Raw genomic sequence first — 15,692 nt, forward strand, 5'->3', positions numbered from 1 at the left:
GGGGTTGTTTGACCCCAGTACTCTTTCCTGCCGTGGCAGGGGGTCGGACTAGATGATCTACTTAGGTCCCTTCCGACCCTAGAAACTATGAAACTATTTCGGAACTTCAAGGACATTTGTATTCAGCTTCAAATTTGCTTTTGCAGTTTTGGTTCTGGGCTTGGAAGGAAAACCAGAATGGGGCCAGAACTGCTACCAGTCTGGATGTGGCCAAAATCATGACGTTCCTCTCTCAAAATGGCAGAAATCTTCCAAGATAGCAAAAATAGCACACAATAGCCAACAGTCTGGATGGTACAATTGTGATCTATTCAAAATGTGAAAGCAGTGTTGAATCCTAAACTCTAGCCATGGTTCGACCCCAAAACTAGACATGGAAAACAGTGTCTTAAACCTAATCTAGCTTCCCCTTCTCAGCTATGGTTGAGAGCATGTTACCTTCCAACCTCTAGGATGATCAGAAGAGTTTAGGTGACTTGAGAAGAATAAAACATCGAAGCTACTTAAACTTTTGTTATTTTCTTTTCTTTGTCATTAGTGATTTTTCTCTTCTTTTTTTTTCTCATCAGGTGGAAATTGAACAAAAAAAAAGCTTGGATACAAATCTAAAGGGAGAAGAAACTGAAAACTCCAGTGAATGCACTATTCAGTGAAGGGAAGACTCACCTGTGACATTCATGAGAGGAGCAGTAGTATCAACCCAGCTGAAAAGAACTACAGCACCTTGTTCCTGCTGCAAGTACAAGGCAGTACTTTTAAAATAGTGTGACATTATTTTGAGTTTTCTGCTCACTACAAGTCCTATTCTGAGAGGAAACTCCTTGATGGTTTGTTTAGAACAGCCAAGGGTCTTCAGTGGAATATTTTATATACCTTTGGTGTATGGATAAAAAGACTTACACTACATTCAAGCCTGCTGCCTTCTCTGCCTTGTCACTATTTAGCTTTCTGCACTGAAGTATGGTGTGCTAACAACCACAGCCAACATAGAAAGCAACTGTGTCCTCGCTTACAAGTCGTTTCCTCCAAGTTGAATATCTTCTTGTAAGCTGTTGGTCTGGTTATCAGTAAAGCTCTCTCTTGTTATCTGCAGAATACACATGAGGAGCAGCAAAGAGAAAGAGATACGGTCACTGTTTTTTTAAGTAATCAACAGAGGGAAGTTAGAGAACCCTGAACTTCAGTCTAGAGAATCAACAGTCCCTCCATCTAAAACAAAGGGAAGGCCAAGCACATGAACAACTGGTTGTCATCTTTCCACTCAACCAATCCACTAACCAGAACATTAAGGTGGATTTTCCTGTGGTCCTAACTAGCCATAAGAAAGACCCCTCTGCTCTCTATGGTTTTCACTTGCTGGTCAGGGTACTTCCTTTATCTTGACTTAATGTGATTATAGCTGCTATTACCAGAGATTGTGCAGAGCAACAGGGATGATATAGAAGGGGCATTACTACAAATAGATCATTCCTGCCTGGAAAGATATTTGAGGGAAATAAATTTTATTTTGATATTTCTTTGATGTTTAAGGGGACTAGCTGCTTTTTCATGCCCAGAACAAATCTTGCTTTAACATGAAGGATTTTGTGTTCCTGATACTCTGTGGAAAGCATAATGAAGAGTAAATGTTGTATTTTCCTGTTCTTGAGGTACACTTTTGCTTTCATGTTCCATCTGAAGTCTACAACACAACAAATCCATAAGCTACAGACAAAAGATGCCATTATCTCTATAAATTACACAAACAAACAGGTCCTAAAACTTTAGTTCTTCAGCTTTAAGAACACATTCCTCTGCCACACTGAACTAAAGATCAACTTTTTGCTGAAAGTAGTGGCAAGCTCGTCTTGTCTCCCTACACCAGGCTGTAAAAAACAAAATCACTCACTCAGACACATCTATCATTGAGTCATAAGATGTTCATAAGAACTAATTTTCACAATCGTGTGCATGACTTATTTGGTCTCTTTTTCAAAAATTAAATAAATAATAACCATAACTTATTCAACCATTTAGCTTTTTTAAAAGGACCCTGTTAACTTGCATATCATACATTACAAAAACTTAGCAGTGTGACTGACACACTACTTTAATTACATTTAGAGACTTTTAAACTTTTAAATTTATTTTCTGTTATTTGCATTTCACTCAAGACTGCATTAAGAATTAACTTTCACTTTTGATCCCTGGTTATTTCTATTCTGAGTCTCGTGAACAGTGTAGCAATGTTTAGGTTCCAAATAAAACATGGGATTATTTACATTCAGACAAAAACTGTTTTTATTAGCATTTTTTTAAAAATGTGGGAGCCTTTCAGATGCTCTTTTTATATACTTCTAAATGTTAGGTCTAGATTGTCTTGATGCTATCTGTTTTAAATTCAAAATTAAGGAAGAAAAACGCTTTTTTTTTATGCAGCTGTAAATATAGCATCTATGGCAAAAATACATTGCTAAAATTGACAAAGGGTCACAGTGCCATGAAGACCTGTACCTGGGCTTGGGATATTCCAGGGGTTCCCAAACTGTGGTACACATACCCCTGGGAGTATGCAAGACATCTCTAGGGGGTACATGGAAGAAATTGTCCAATGTTGGATTTAATTTTCATTATAATAATAATTGGCATTTAAGGGACTAAAATATAAAACTTGTGCTGGTAGGTGTATGTGGGCAGCTGGTAAATCTGGAAGGGGGTACGCAATAAGAAAAAGTTTGGGAAACTCTGGAATATTCTATTACAAGTGGTCCTACTGAAACCGAAACAACTCTGCTCCATTTCATTTGGTATTAAGTATTTGCATGGTCTGTCCATAATCAGGAACACTAATACCTCCTTTGTAAAGCAGTTTGAGACCTGTGGCTGAAAAGCATTGCTGAAGTGCTAAATCTGATTATTATGTATGAACTAGGGTTGCATAAAGTTAGAGGTGAATCTTCCAAACATCTTTTATGTCCAAGAGGGGGGAAGATTTGAAAGCTGAGGCCAGATCTGAATTTCATAATTAACTCTATGCTTCACAGCCAGATGGCACTCAGCTTGGATTTTGTGGCTTAGGCCCCTCCTCTAAGCAACATGAATTTGACTGCTCAAAGCTAACATTTTTCTGTGCTTCAGAGATACCCAGCTGGCTTTTTTCCCTTATTTCCTGTATTGTCTGCTGCCCCCAGAGACTGGTTTCTGAGAAGGAGCAGGAGAAGTAACAGTGCAGAAGTGAATGTGCTCTCAGGGTATTGCTGAAGAAGTGTCAGAGAGCTCCTGCGAAAGAGCCCAGTCTCACAAAATCTCTAGCCCAGATTTGCAGACCTCAGAGTTCTGCCTGCCCCATATCTGATGCTGAACTTTGGCATGCTTTGTCCTATCTTAAGTGACAGAGAGATAAATATAAGATATGATTAAGCAACCAGATTTGACAGTCCTGAAAAGGAGAGGAAATTCAAAAGAAATATAGTTTCTCATTTCTCTTTTAAGCAATTTACTATGTACAGTAATCCAACCCAGGACAATTTATCCCCAACAAATTGGGAGATGCAGACACTGGAGTTTTTTTTTTTCTGTTTCATTTCTCTGCCTCATTTTGTCTTTCTTTTTTTCTCTCCTCTCTCTCTCTGTCTCTAATTTTATTCAAAGTAAATTAAGGAAGTCAGGAGCCTAATGGAGTTAAAAGAGTGAAATCATAATTGGGTCCTGTAGTTGGGGAAAAATAATTTAATTCCTTTTTGAACTTCAGAGAGAATCTCTTTTATATTTTTCTGAGTTTATGCAGTCAGATTTGCTAGAATTAAGCACCAATAATCATGCCAGAGTTTGAAAAAGAACATATCTCACTTTGATCCCAGAATATGTCACTAGACTTTCAAAACAACTTTGGATACTGGACTCTTCTGAGAAGCTAGTCCTAAAGATCACAAGCAGGGCTGCCAGATGCTAAAACTTTTTTCAATCTAGTCCCAAATACTGGTGCTGAGCACTTGAAAACCTGGGTCCCAGTGCCTTTAAAGAGCTCCAGTTTCCTTGCATTATTGGCCACGTTGCCAGTCAGGCAGTATGTCTCATTCCTTCTGCCAGTGTGCAGTTCTGTATGGACTGTATTCTCCAGCTACTGGTGCTGACCACTTGCACCTACCAAGCATGCAATGGTAATTTTGATAACATTGATTGGATGGTAAAGGCAAGCAAGAGTTTCCTCACACCCAAGAACAGCAGAAAGTGCTTAGGCACAGCATCTTCATATCATGGGAGTAATTGTGCCATCTCTAGGAAAATAGACCTTTAAAAGTCTTCCATTTAACATGCCCTTTCTGTGTGATATGGTCTGTATGTACCCTTTGGCAAAAATATGCCTGCAAAGCAATTATACAGTTATATAATTAAGCTATTCCCAGTCTGACTGTCCTTCCCTCCCTATTCCTTTTCCTTGTTCAGTTCCATTTTTGTAGAATAGTAAGACTCAGACTGCAATAGGAATATCTTGGAGGGAAGATCCACATGTTTGGAAAAACAAATTGGATCAGAGTGATGGAAATTAAAGTCTCCATATAACTGAACTCCTCTTAATGACGCTCTCTGTACTGAATAACTCTGTCCTTTGTTATTACAATAGCCATAGGCCGCAGAACAGGGTGGGCCACTCGGGCCATGACCCAACCAACTTTTAGCATGTTAATTTAGCTAGCTATGCAGTTAAAAAAAATAGTTATACAGTTTTAACCAGAATGACAATTGCACATTTGTGGGTTATATAAATTAATGTGCTAAAAATTGGTCGGGCCGTGGCCCGGGTGGCCCACCCCATTCTGTGGCCTATGACAATAGCTGAAAGGTAAAGTAATCTGAAAAATGCTCCAACAGATTGATAATACTGTGTTTTCAAGTGCTTATATTCAGAATAAGCCTAATCAATCCTCATTAAGGACTGGGGAAATTAAAGTCTTATAATCATTTATAGTCATATGAGCAGAGCAGAGGTATCATGACATACCATATATTATGACAATGAGCTGGCTGGAACATTTACTTGCAGTCCAAGACCTAAAGGATCTATACATTCAATTGCCTTGCTAGCTGCTGACTGCCTCCTGATCACCTCACTACCTAGTTAATGGATCAATTTAATTAAAAATGGTCTTGAAGTTGAGAGGAGAAAGAGTCTGAGAACTAATATCCAGCTCTGAGGCCCAATTATTTTGCCAGTTGCTTACATGAAATGCCCATTCACTTCACTGGCCTTCCAGACACAAAACAATCAGGCCCCTAATCTATTAACTTAGTCCTAGGGGCTGGCAAATTCCAAACCTGCACCAGATGAAGGGACTTCATTTATTTGGGAGATTAATGGAAGCCACTGGTTATGAAGAAATGCATCCCGTCTTCTGTTACTTAGCTTGAAGTTCCCTTTTGACCCTTGAAGCTGTCTGGGATAACAGGACTTAAGTGTTCCTAACCTTTTTGCCTCATCCATCTATTCATCCACCCATACAATTCACTCTTTGCACTACTGTGAGTGACTGATTTGATTATTTTGTAATGTAGTCCTACATTTTCTCTTTTTTTTTTGTAAAATAAGAAAGTCTACACACTGGCTAACTGTAGAGGTGCTTTCATTTTGTTATGTTCTTTTTATTATAGCAGTTCTGGAGTGGGATGTCATTTTTGTTTGAACTGTGGGAAAACTGTTAAATAAATGTAAAGGCAAGAGAAATCCCCGAAGTTTTATTGCAAAACTGAAGTTGTGTCATGTATGTTCTGAATGTTGCTACGGTGATTTCTCTATACCAACTCTCTAGCATTTAAACTGCTCTGAACAGTGCACGTGTGCACATGTGGACATAATTTACAAGTGCTGGAATGATGCAAAGAAAGGGAGTATTTCAGCTAAATAACCAGTGAGATTGATCTGAGTTCCAACGGAAGCTGTAGAAGGACCGAAGCTGTAATCATTTAGTAGGTGTGCAAAGGTGATGCGCTATAGGGAAGAACTCTGCTCATGTGGGTGCAGTCATGGTCAAATGACCTACTCCTGTAGTCAGCCTTTTCTATCGTTAACTTAGGGACTTCAACTTCATTTCAGATTGTTGTTTCCCACAGAGTGGACTCCTTAAGTTTCTAGTGTCTGTAAGTTACTGAGGCATGAAAAAACATGAGACCAGAATCTGACTGCCATCATCAAATGTTTGTGGGAAGTGAAGGAAGCTAGAGAGCAAAAGGGAAAAGCTTTAATGAGAGCACCTGAGATATATTCATTGAGGTTTAAAGTCCTATTTAAAAATGTTTCTGAAATGTTGGTGCCCTGGCCCAGGGAATGGGGGATGCAGTACTTATCCACTTGCACAGGGTGGCAGTGCAAGGAGGCAACATGCCCAGCAGTACCAACCTCTTGCTTTGGTGGCATCAGCAGCAGCATGGGCTCCATGGGGGCTGCCATTCTGGTACCCCCTCTGAATTGGCACCTGGGGCTCATGCTCTACTCACACCATCACCCCACCTTGTTATACTACTACTGGGCATGTTTCCAAATTTAGATAAGCCACACATCAATTCAGTGTGCTGCAGCCTCTGCCAAGGTTACTAGGACCAGCTTTACCCTGCTGTCTTCCTTGCATCTACTCTGAACTAGACAGAGACCCAGGATATCTGGTAAATAAGGGAAAACTAGTTTTCTCTCACAGGGGCTGTACCACTTCCAGTATTATGTGACTGATTTGCTATCTTCCTTCCTTGTTTTCCTGATTGTGCTATGGTAACATTGAGGGTAAAATTAAAGCAAAGAAAGAGCATGTGAAATAATCTCCCCACTTGCTCTTCAAGTAACAAGCAAACCAGGAGAATTAAGTCCTTTTAGATTCATTTAGATGTGTAATGACACTTGAAACTTGTCTTTTGGGATGTGGTGGTTGGTGCTTGAAATGGATGGTTGAGAATGATATCTTTGTATCACACAAGTAGTGTTAAAGAGAGAGAGAGAGAGACAATACGAGACATATGGCCAGGTTGGGGCCAAGAAATTGGAAGTACAAGCAGTTGCCTCTGTAATAGTGCTTTCAGTATCCAGTGGAGCCCTTAACTGGCAGGTAGACCTACTTGATTCAGCTGTGTGGTAAAATTATGGGCAAGACGAATCACCTGTGGGGACAGCTGAAAAATTACAAAGGATCAAGAATGTTGACTCTGCAACTTCTCCTGGACCCTGCTAAACACTAGCTGTGGTCCTGTATAGAAAAGATGTATTTTAGCATGATTTGACTGACACCATCTTCAGAAAAATATCCTTGTTCCATACTGGTCGCTGCATTTGAAGCCTTCTAGCATCTGCCATGTTAAAACATGGGAGTTGCTAATGGTGTTTCAGTCAGGTGCAAAAGCTGCTTTATTTATCCCCAAACTGCAGTGCTGTGAAGCAGGAGGCAGCTCTCTGCTGTTAGGCAGAACAGAAAAGGAAACACCTGCTTGCTTGCATGCCTGTTGTGGCATTATCAGTTTAACAACTATAGCAATAAGGAAAGTAAATAGAAATAAAATAAAATCAAAACAGGCAGAGGAGCTCCAGAAATACCCATCCTATCTGACTTCTTTAACAGAGCTGGGGGAGAAACAAAAATTGCAAGTAAGAAAACTAATGTTATCTTTCAACCGTGAACTGGAGAGTACCATCCCCCTCTTCCTGTCTCATTGGAGTTGGGCTGCTATCTATCACAGAGCAGGAAATAAATGTGAGAACCACAAAGCTTCTTGGCAGTTGGACTGAGGAAAGGATGGTGCTGGATGGGGTTGGCAGGGCAGTAGCAAAGGTCACAAAGGCCTGTGACCAAAGTAGAGACTGTGCACTATGGAAAATGTGCGACTCAAGGCAGTGAGGCTGCAGATATGACAAACAAGGATTTGTGATAAACTCCAACATAGCTGGAGGTGAATTTGAGCCCCATTGTCAAGATTGGCTGGATGCGCAGAGTTACCATGAATATACTTAGCTAGATCCTGTTCAAGATTTTGAGGGCTTCCAATTTCTGTGTTCACATTTCTGCCTGGTCTAGAATGGGTTTGTGGAGTGGGTTATTAATTATTAAAGGGAATAATGAATTTGAGTAGCAGGGAGTTTTAATGTGTTTTAATGTTATATAGATGAGTTACCTGAGAAAATATGGATCTGTTACTCTCCAGGGGTCAAATTAGGAGACTGAGACCTGCGAGTCTCTGGTGCTTTTACTTGGCTTACCAGTGGCTCAATAAGGCAAACTCTAAACTAGCTTTGCACCCTTCAGTGGGATTTCAGGGTGTAAATCAGTGCAGAGTTGTCTTCTTCAACCCTGAAAGTTATTTGGTCCCAAATTTTCAAAACCAGACATTAAAAAAAATACACATGATACAGCAACAGAATTTTCAGAGTACCTCAGAGCTGTCAGTGCCCCTGAAAATCTCAGACTGGACACCTTATATCTATATATATCTATAGATATACAGGTGTGTGTGTGTGAGTGTGTGTGTGTGTGTGTGTGTACACATACACACATATATATCAGTGGTCATTCTGGAACTTGTGGGTGATAACTTCCCTGTAAAATGATAGTGAAAATACTGCCCTCCCCACTTAGTAGTGGTGAAGTTAAATTTAAGTTCTCAAGTGTTTTAAGGACCTCAAATGAAAGGTGCTGGAGAATGACAAATGTTTACTTTACAGGGAGCTACTAATGATACCAGCAGTTGAGGTTAATAAGCATTTTCCGTTATAACTCCCTTTTTTCTGTTGGTAAGGCCTTCCAAACTTTAAACATTTGGACAAAAATGTTTAGTGGATCTCTGCATTGATTTTTTGAAATTTCAGTGAGAAGCATCCTGCTGATTCTAAGATCAAAGTTAATGAGTCTGTGGTGGGAGAATGGTAGTTTTGCTATTTTATTTTTTCTCTCTGTTTGTTTGAAGAGCCCCAAGGCCAGATCCCAGAAAGGGCTTAGCCACTTAAAACAAGATGTAGGCACTTTGGGTGTTTATAGATGTGCTCCGGAAAGGCAGAGGGAGGCACTTCAAGCACCCGGAGCGTCACATGTATCAGTGTCCCTGCACTGAAAAATGGTGGCGGGGGTGCTTTAACTAAAGCTTATTGAATGTTTAGTTAAAGCGCCCCCGCCACCATTTTTCAGCACAGGGACACTAATACAAATGACACTGGAGTCTGCTCCAATCCGCTGTAATTACAGTGCATTGGAGCAGCTTTTCTGCATGTGTATAGGCATCCCTAAATTCCACATAAGCCCAAAACTGCAATCCTGAATGCCCACACTCAGCTGTTTCTTCTGACTTCAGAAGGCTATATTTTTACCACAAGGTTTCCTAACAACCTAAATCTCTGCTGCTGCACCTACTCCAAATTGTCACAGTCTTGTTTGAGCAATTCAGCACCTGTCTCAGAGCTAGATTCAGTCAGGATCCTCAAACCAGGCTTTCTCCTACCTACCTCTCCAGGGATGGGCTCAGTCCAGTGGATGGACTCAGTGCACACCTAGGCTAAGTACAAACAGGCAAAAAGCCTGAGGTGGAATCGATCCAATCTGCATAGGTTTCTCTAAGATGCATAGATTAAATGAATAATTAAATGAACTCACGTTCAGTTTTCAGCTGGGAAAAGTAGGCAGATGCCTGGACTGACCCAGACCAGAAAGCAGACAGCACTCGAGCACGCCTCCCAGGCCACTGGCTATTGCCAAGCCCAGCTAGCTGAGTGGGGCCATCCCCTACTGGCTGTCTGGCATGTGCCCCAAGTCCCCTGCTGTCTCCCCCCTGCCAGGAGGGGAAGGAACCCCCTGTCCTGGTGCCAAACCAGGGTCTGCCCACAGGGGGGGAAGCCCTACACCTCTGGGTTTCCTCCTCCCTGACCCTGGGTTCCCCCCATGCCGTGGTCTAGCCAGTGGCAGAGAACCCCATGCAGAGGGTGATTCCTCTCCCTCCCTGTGCTTGGCCCAGCCCCCTGCCAGTCTCTGACCTGCAGGAGGAGGGGAGAATGAGTCTCCATCTCAGTGTTGAACTGGGGTCTGCTCCCCTCCCCTGCTGGCCTGGATCAGGCCCACTTACCATGCCCCCCGCCCCCCACTCCAGATCTCTGCTCACTTTTCCCTGCCCCCTGGTTACCTGTGGCTGCCTGTGTTGTCTATCTGTCATCCATCCAGGTCTATCTTAAACCAGGGTTGCCATTTTGAAACTGGTCGACATGTGCTGAACTTAAGGTGACCACCTGTCCCTAATTAGGTGGGACAGTCCTGAAATGGGAACATCAAGTTCCGATCCTGGGCTGGATGACTCTGGGATAGCATTTGTCCCCCAGTATCATGCGGGAATCTGGGTTTTCCATTTGCTGCAGAAAAACAAGGTAAACGGCAGGTTTCCCCTTGCAGGCTGGCAGAGTTCCTGCCTGCAAGGGGCTGCTTGGGGTTGGGGAGAGTGGGAAGTAGGGGGCACCACATGCAGGTGTTCACGTGAACACCTGCATGTGGCCAGCAACACAGCCCCAAGTAGTGGTGGAGAGCAGCTCCCTCAGATGCCTGCAGGTAAGTGGATCAGGCAGACTGAGACCTCCACAGGGAGGGAGGGAGTGGGGCTGTGTTGGGGACTGGGGCTGGAGCTGCAGCTGAGGGCTCTGGCCAGCCAGGGCAGTGCGTGTGGTCTGGGGAAGGAATGGGTAGCCATGGGACCCAGCCAGGGAGTGGGACAGAGCCATGGGCAGCTTGTCCTGGGCTGGGAGTGGGGTTGGGTCCCTGTCACTGCACACACTGCCAAGGAGGAACACATGAGGGTGACAAATGCCCCCACAAATTTGTGCATGGGACAAGAGAGGATATGAACTCGGGGCTTCTCACCCTGCTGTCCTCTCCCCAGGAGCCCCACACCAGTTGTGCTGCTATGGAGAGGCAAGGTGCCCCTGCCTGCAGCAGCAGGAGTAGCAGCTCTGCTCTGGCCATGCTGCAAGGGGCAGGGCAAGCAGGTAGGCAGACATGTCCCACTTTCCAATTTGGAAAAAAAGTGGTCACCCTAACTGAACTTCTGTTCTGTTACAGGTTTAGACCAGTTTGCAATCACTTATACCAGTTTATGTGTAATTTCTTTCCCTAGCCCTAAAGTACATCTTCACGATCAAGTTCCACATGAAAAAGCATGGAGAGAGCACCCACAGCTGATATCCTCTGCTGCCAAAGTCTCACGTCTGTGGACCAGATCTGGCCTGTGAGCTGTAGGCTACCAGCACCTGGATTAAGACTCTCAACCAGGGAGGGGGAGTTTAATTAATGGTGTGTACTCAGGGCAGGTCATAAGCAGCCTATGTGAAAGAACTGTGCCCACTAATGTGCACTATGGATAGGGTGACTATATGTCCCAGGTTGGCCAGGACAGTCCTGGATTTTATAGGCTGTCCCAGCATCTTGGCCACTGGAGAAAACTGAAGCAAAAGTCCCAGATTGGTGAGAACCTGAGAAAATAAAATTCATCCACTGTGCAGTGGCTGTATGCACTTATTAGTCCTTTATAAGAAAGTCACTTTCACCTAGATGGTACTAGTACTAATTATCTGGCAAGGATGCCCGAATACACATTTGAAACCAACTTCTTTCTGGGGAGGGAGGGAAGGAACTGGCTAATTTCTCAATCACACGTGAACTGGCTCCACCTTATGGTAACATACTAGCACTGACATTCTCCCAATTTGGAAAAGAAACAGAAATGTGGAACTGTTATGGCAATTCTAACCAGCTTGCTGCTGTAAACTGGGTTTTGACCTCCATTGCAACTTTGACATTCTGTCTGAAATCCCATGTTTATGATTTTCTACCCAGATTAAAAAAAACAAACCTTTCCCTAAGTTTGGGAGTAATGGAACTAGCTAGCCATGTGCCTACATGTTCAGGATTTACAGAACATTAAGTTAGTACCTGTAATCACATTTAGTGCAAATGAACACTTTTCGTGTGACGCTTAATGCACATTGGACTCAATCTACTGCATATTAGCACGGTTTTTGCCAGCTGTGCTAATGCACAGTAGAATTACTCCAATGTGCATTAAGCATCTTGTGTAGATCCATGCACTAAGACTTTTTAGACTCCAGGTACCTCTCCATAGACTCAAGGCCTTCCTCAGAAAGTGCCAGCTCTTAGATTTTTTGGGTGGGGATTGAGTACAGAAAAATAATAGAGCAATTCTTCTGTTGCAAAAAACTAAGAACAAGCACAACAGGTCAGAATGTTTAACAGTATGGATTTCTATTTGAAAATCTCTGGGTTTATCTTGTGAACCATGTTTGCCCTGGAATGCTCCATGGAGCTTGAGATAACACTCTTTTATATCATCTTCCATCTGAGCCTATTACACCACTTTACAAACATTAAAAGAATTAAACTAATGACACATATATGAAGAAAAAAAATCAAACCTATCTTAGAGATGAGAAAGCCATAAGCTAATTCCCTAAACTCAAAGAAGAAGTCTGTAGAAGAGCTTATTCTAATTCCCACGTGTTTTTTAGTCCCCCAAATATCCTTTCCCTTCAAGGTTTCAGTAGACTCATAAAATTTGCAGTGGGTCCTTACTCTGGAAGTTTCTGCTCATTGCCCCTGTATGTCTGTGCTCCTCAGTAAACTCTTTCAGCATCAAAAGGGAATGTTGCCTATTGTGATGTAATAAAGATATATGCAGTGCTTTTTAAAATCTACTGCAGAAAGCCAGAGAGGTGGGAGATGGGACAGTTCTAGGCAAAAGTAATTCTTTCTGTGATTGTTCACCATTGCCACATAACAGAACTCACCCCCATATTCAGCTGGCTTTGGCATTTGACAAAGGACCGTGTTTGGCCACTCATAGGTTTATGCAACTGGATGGATAATGTAGGCAGAGATATTTATCACTTCAATATTAAAAATACTATCTGCTGCTTCATATATTGATAACTTTAAGCTCCTTCTCTAGTCAATTAAAACATTCAAGTTAGCCAAGCCAAGTATACACAACCCTATTTAGAAGCTACTCTTGTATTTATTCAGGTCTCAGTAATAATAAACATCGTGCAGACAAAGTCACTACATAAGCCTAGGAGCTAACAGAACATCCAGTCAAAAGAGCTGACTGTTTTCCTGCAACCAGATACACGCCAAGAATTTACTGAAAATAAAGGTAAGCTTTTTTTTTTCTCTCACCAAACTGTTCAGGGTAGGGTCCTAGCATGCAGCCCTATAGCCAAATGAACCTATGCAACTGAGTTACATTTACTGCTTTGCTAAGATGATCCTTGGTTCTTACATCCCTGCACTAGGGACAAGTGAGTGCTAGTAAAGTTGACTACAAGTCACCTTTATTTTCCCAGTATTCAGAGCAGCCTAGGAATCTACTCAGGCCTTAATGTACATTAGAGCAGCCTTGGACTATAGTAATTGATATTCTGTTTTCAGTCCCCTATAGACCTGGAAAGCACAGAAAAGTGATAGGGACTATGTACTGCCCAATGCAGTTCCAGGTGAAGATACCTGAACTAGCTCTGACTAGACTGAGTATGGAAAGAAGGAAACCCATGTCAATACAGCTCTGCTTTGGCTAATTTACCCTGCTTCTCACTGTGTTGTGTAGATCTCTTCATAGTGTAGCATGCAAGCAGTGTGCGCCTAGTCACATCACGTGAGCCGCTTTCTCTCTAGCCTGTCTCCAGCATACTTCTCTACCCTGGGAGTGAGAAGCAGAGACAAAAATCTCAGATGCCAGATCTAAACTGTACAGGAAAAGCATATCTACACTGCCTAAGAGTGCCATTGTGAAGCACTCCCCACCCATTCACTCCCACTCTTCATATGTCAAAGCCTGGAAATGAAGCAATGTAGCTACCTTTGGAGTAGCACTGAGTACACACAAAAGAGTAAGTCTGAGAGAGACCAAATAGCCGTGGTGGCAGAGCTTTCTAATGCAGACAGGGTCTCTATAACTTTCCTCTGTAAGACCCTTTTTCCCTGTCAGAGCACTATTAATAAGTGTCATGGCCTATATAGGGAGACATATCAGCATGTCCTGATAAGCACAGATGTGAAGGGGTACATGCTTCCCATGGGACAAAAAGCACGCTCCTGCATGAGCACTTTAACATGCAGCAAAGTGACCTGGGTGGGATAGGGGAAGCTGGGAGTCCTGGGGGCCTCCTGTGGCAGCAGCAGCACCAGGCTGGCCACTTGGAGCCTGGCCAACAGCCAGAGCATGGCTGTGGCCAACCAGGCTCCCTTTACAGTGGTGCACACTACTGCCGCGTGCACCATTCTGCTTTTTTGACATCTCCCAGTGTTAAAAAAAACCTTTCCTGCTGCTAATTAGTAGCACGGTGAACAGATGCACATGTACATTTGTGGCACTGCAAACATCATGTACGCGCTCGTCAGGATGCACCCATTGTGAGGAAATGAGCAGATTGGGAAACTAAGTCTGTTAGTTAACACCTTTAGAAATGCTAGGCCTAGTCTACGCTAGAAAATGTTGATATAACTGTTCTACTAGCAAGACTTGGAGGGCATTCATGCTCAAACTCCTTTGTGGTGCCAGACTGCTTCTTTGAGTACAATAAGTCTTCTGCCCAGCAGGCTGCTGAAGGTATAGGTAAACACATCTATCCCTTCCTCTGGCTGTCATGGCAGCAATTGGTGCTTTGCAATGTGCACTTTGTGTTCTGTTGGCACAGCTGCTGAGTAGTCACATGGGGCTACCTGAAGTGCTTGGGTGAGCACATGCTCTGGTGGCTTTGCAGTGGCAGCTGTCTGCTCCCAGAACTTCCTGTGGCAGAGGCAGGTAAGTGTATGAATGGCCTAGACCAGGCATTCCAGCACGCACGCATTTGAGGAGTGACTAAACAAGCATTGACAAAAGTGGTAAGTGTCTTGCGATAACTGGCCATCAATTGCTTTCAAGTTACAACAGGACTACAAAGCGTGGCCTACATTTAGCCTATGATGTGTTGACTACAATGGACCAACTTGTAGGATCATCATAAAATTCTAGTTTATTGGACAGATGCAAAAGTCAGACCATAAACCTTGGTGCTGATCCCCTCAAACACACACACATTCATGCACACACACACACTCAGAGTAGCTAGCTCTGAACACTAAGCATTAGTGTCAAGATATACCTATCCCCCAGCACTGGAGTCTGCCGTCGATGGCCAGTCAAGGCTTCTTTTAGTGCGATGTTGCTGCAGAAGGGTGCCACCGGCTGGTCCTTCTGGCTGGACAAGCAGGGTGCTGGTCAGGTCAAAGAGGGCGCCATTGGGGGTCATTCTTCGCTGCCTTTTATCCCTTTCTGGCAGACTTTGGTGACTCCCCAATTCTAGGGCTTACCCAATCCAGGGGTTGTTGACCTTGAGGGACATCCCTCTTGGTAGCTGCTGGATGGCAGCTGTCAGCCCTAGGGGTCATGTCCATACCTTCAGTCTCAGGAGTCCGTTGATGAATTTTGATTGATTCACTGCCATGATGAATAGAGCTCTGGAAGTGGTTGATTAGGGGGTATTTCAGCCCCAAGGGTCTGTTTCCAGCATTGATTAGTTCAAACTGGGGCTTCTGCACCTTTAACAGTGAAGTTTCAGGGAGTTCTTGGCTCTGTATTGATTCTTTCCTCTTTTTGGTTTGTAGTTTTGTTGGTGGTAGTTGCCGCTCGTTAACTTGTTTATCCAGACTAGCTACTGT

General features: G+C 43.1%; 1 protein-coding gene across 1 annotated transcript in view; it reads left to right on the plus strand.

Annotated features, from left to right (window-relative positions):
• STON2 (stonin 2) overlaps window positions 1–15,692 on the plus strand; it is a 204,277-nt gene that overhangs the window by 109,037 nt on the left and 79,548 nt on the right. The window contains exon 7 of the mRNA XM_019519911.1: window positions 570–650. Coding sequence (XP_019375456.1) covers window positions 570–650 — 81 coding nt within the window. The remainder of the gene's footprint in view (window positions 1–569; window positions 651–15,692) is intronic.

Source organism: Gavialis gangeticus, unplaced genomic scaffold (assembly GCF_001723915.1).
Source record: "Gavialis gangeticus isolate Ggan-Ray unplaced genomic scaffold, GavGan_comp1, whole genome shotgun sequence".
Taxonomy (NCBI): domain Eukaryota; kingdom Metazoa; phylum Chordata; order Crocodylia; family Gavialidae; genus Gavialis; species Gavialis gangeticus.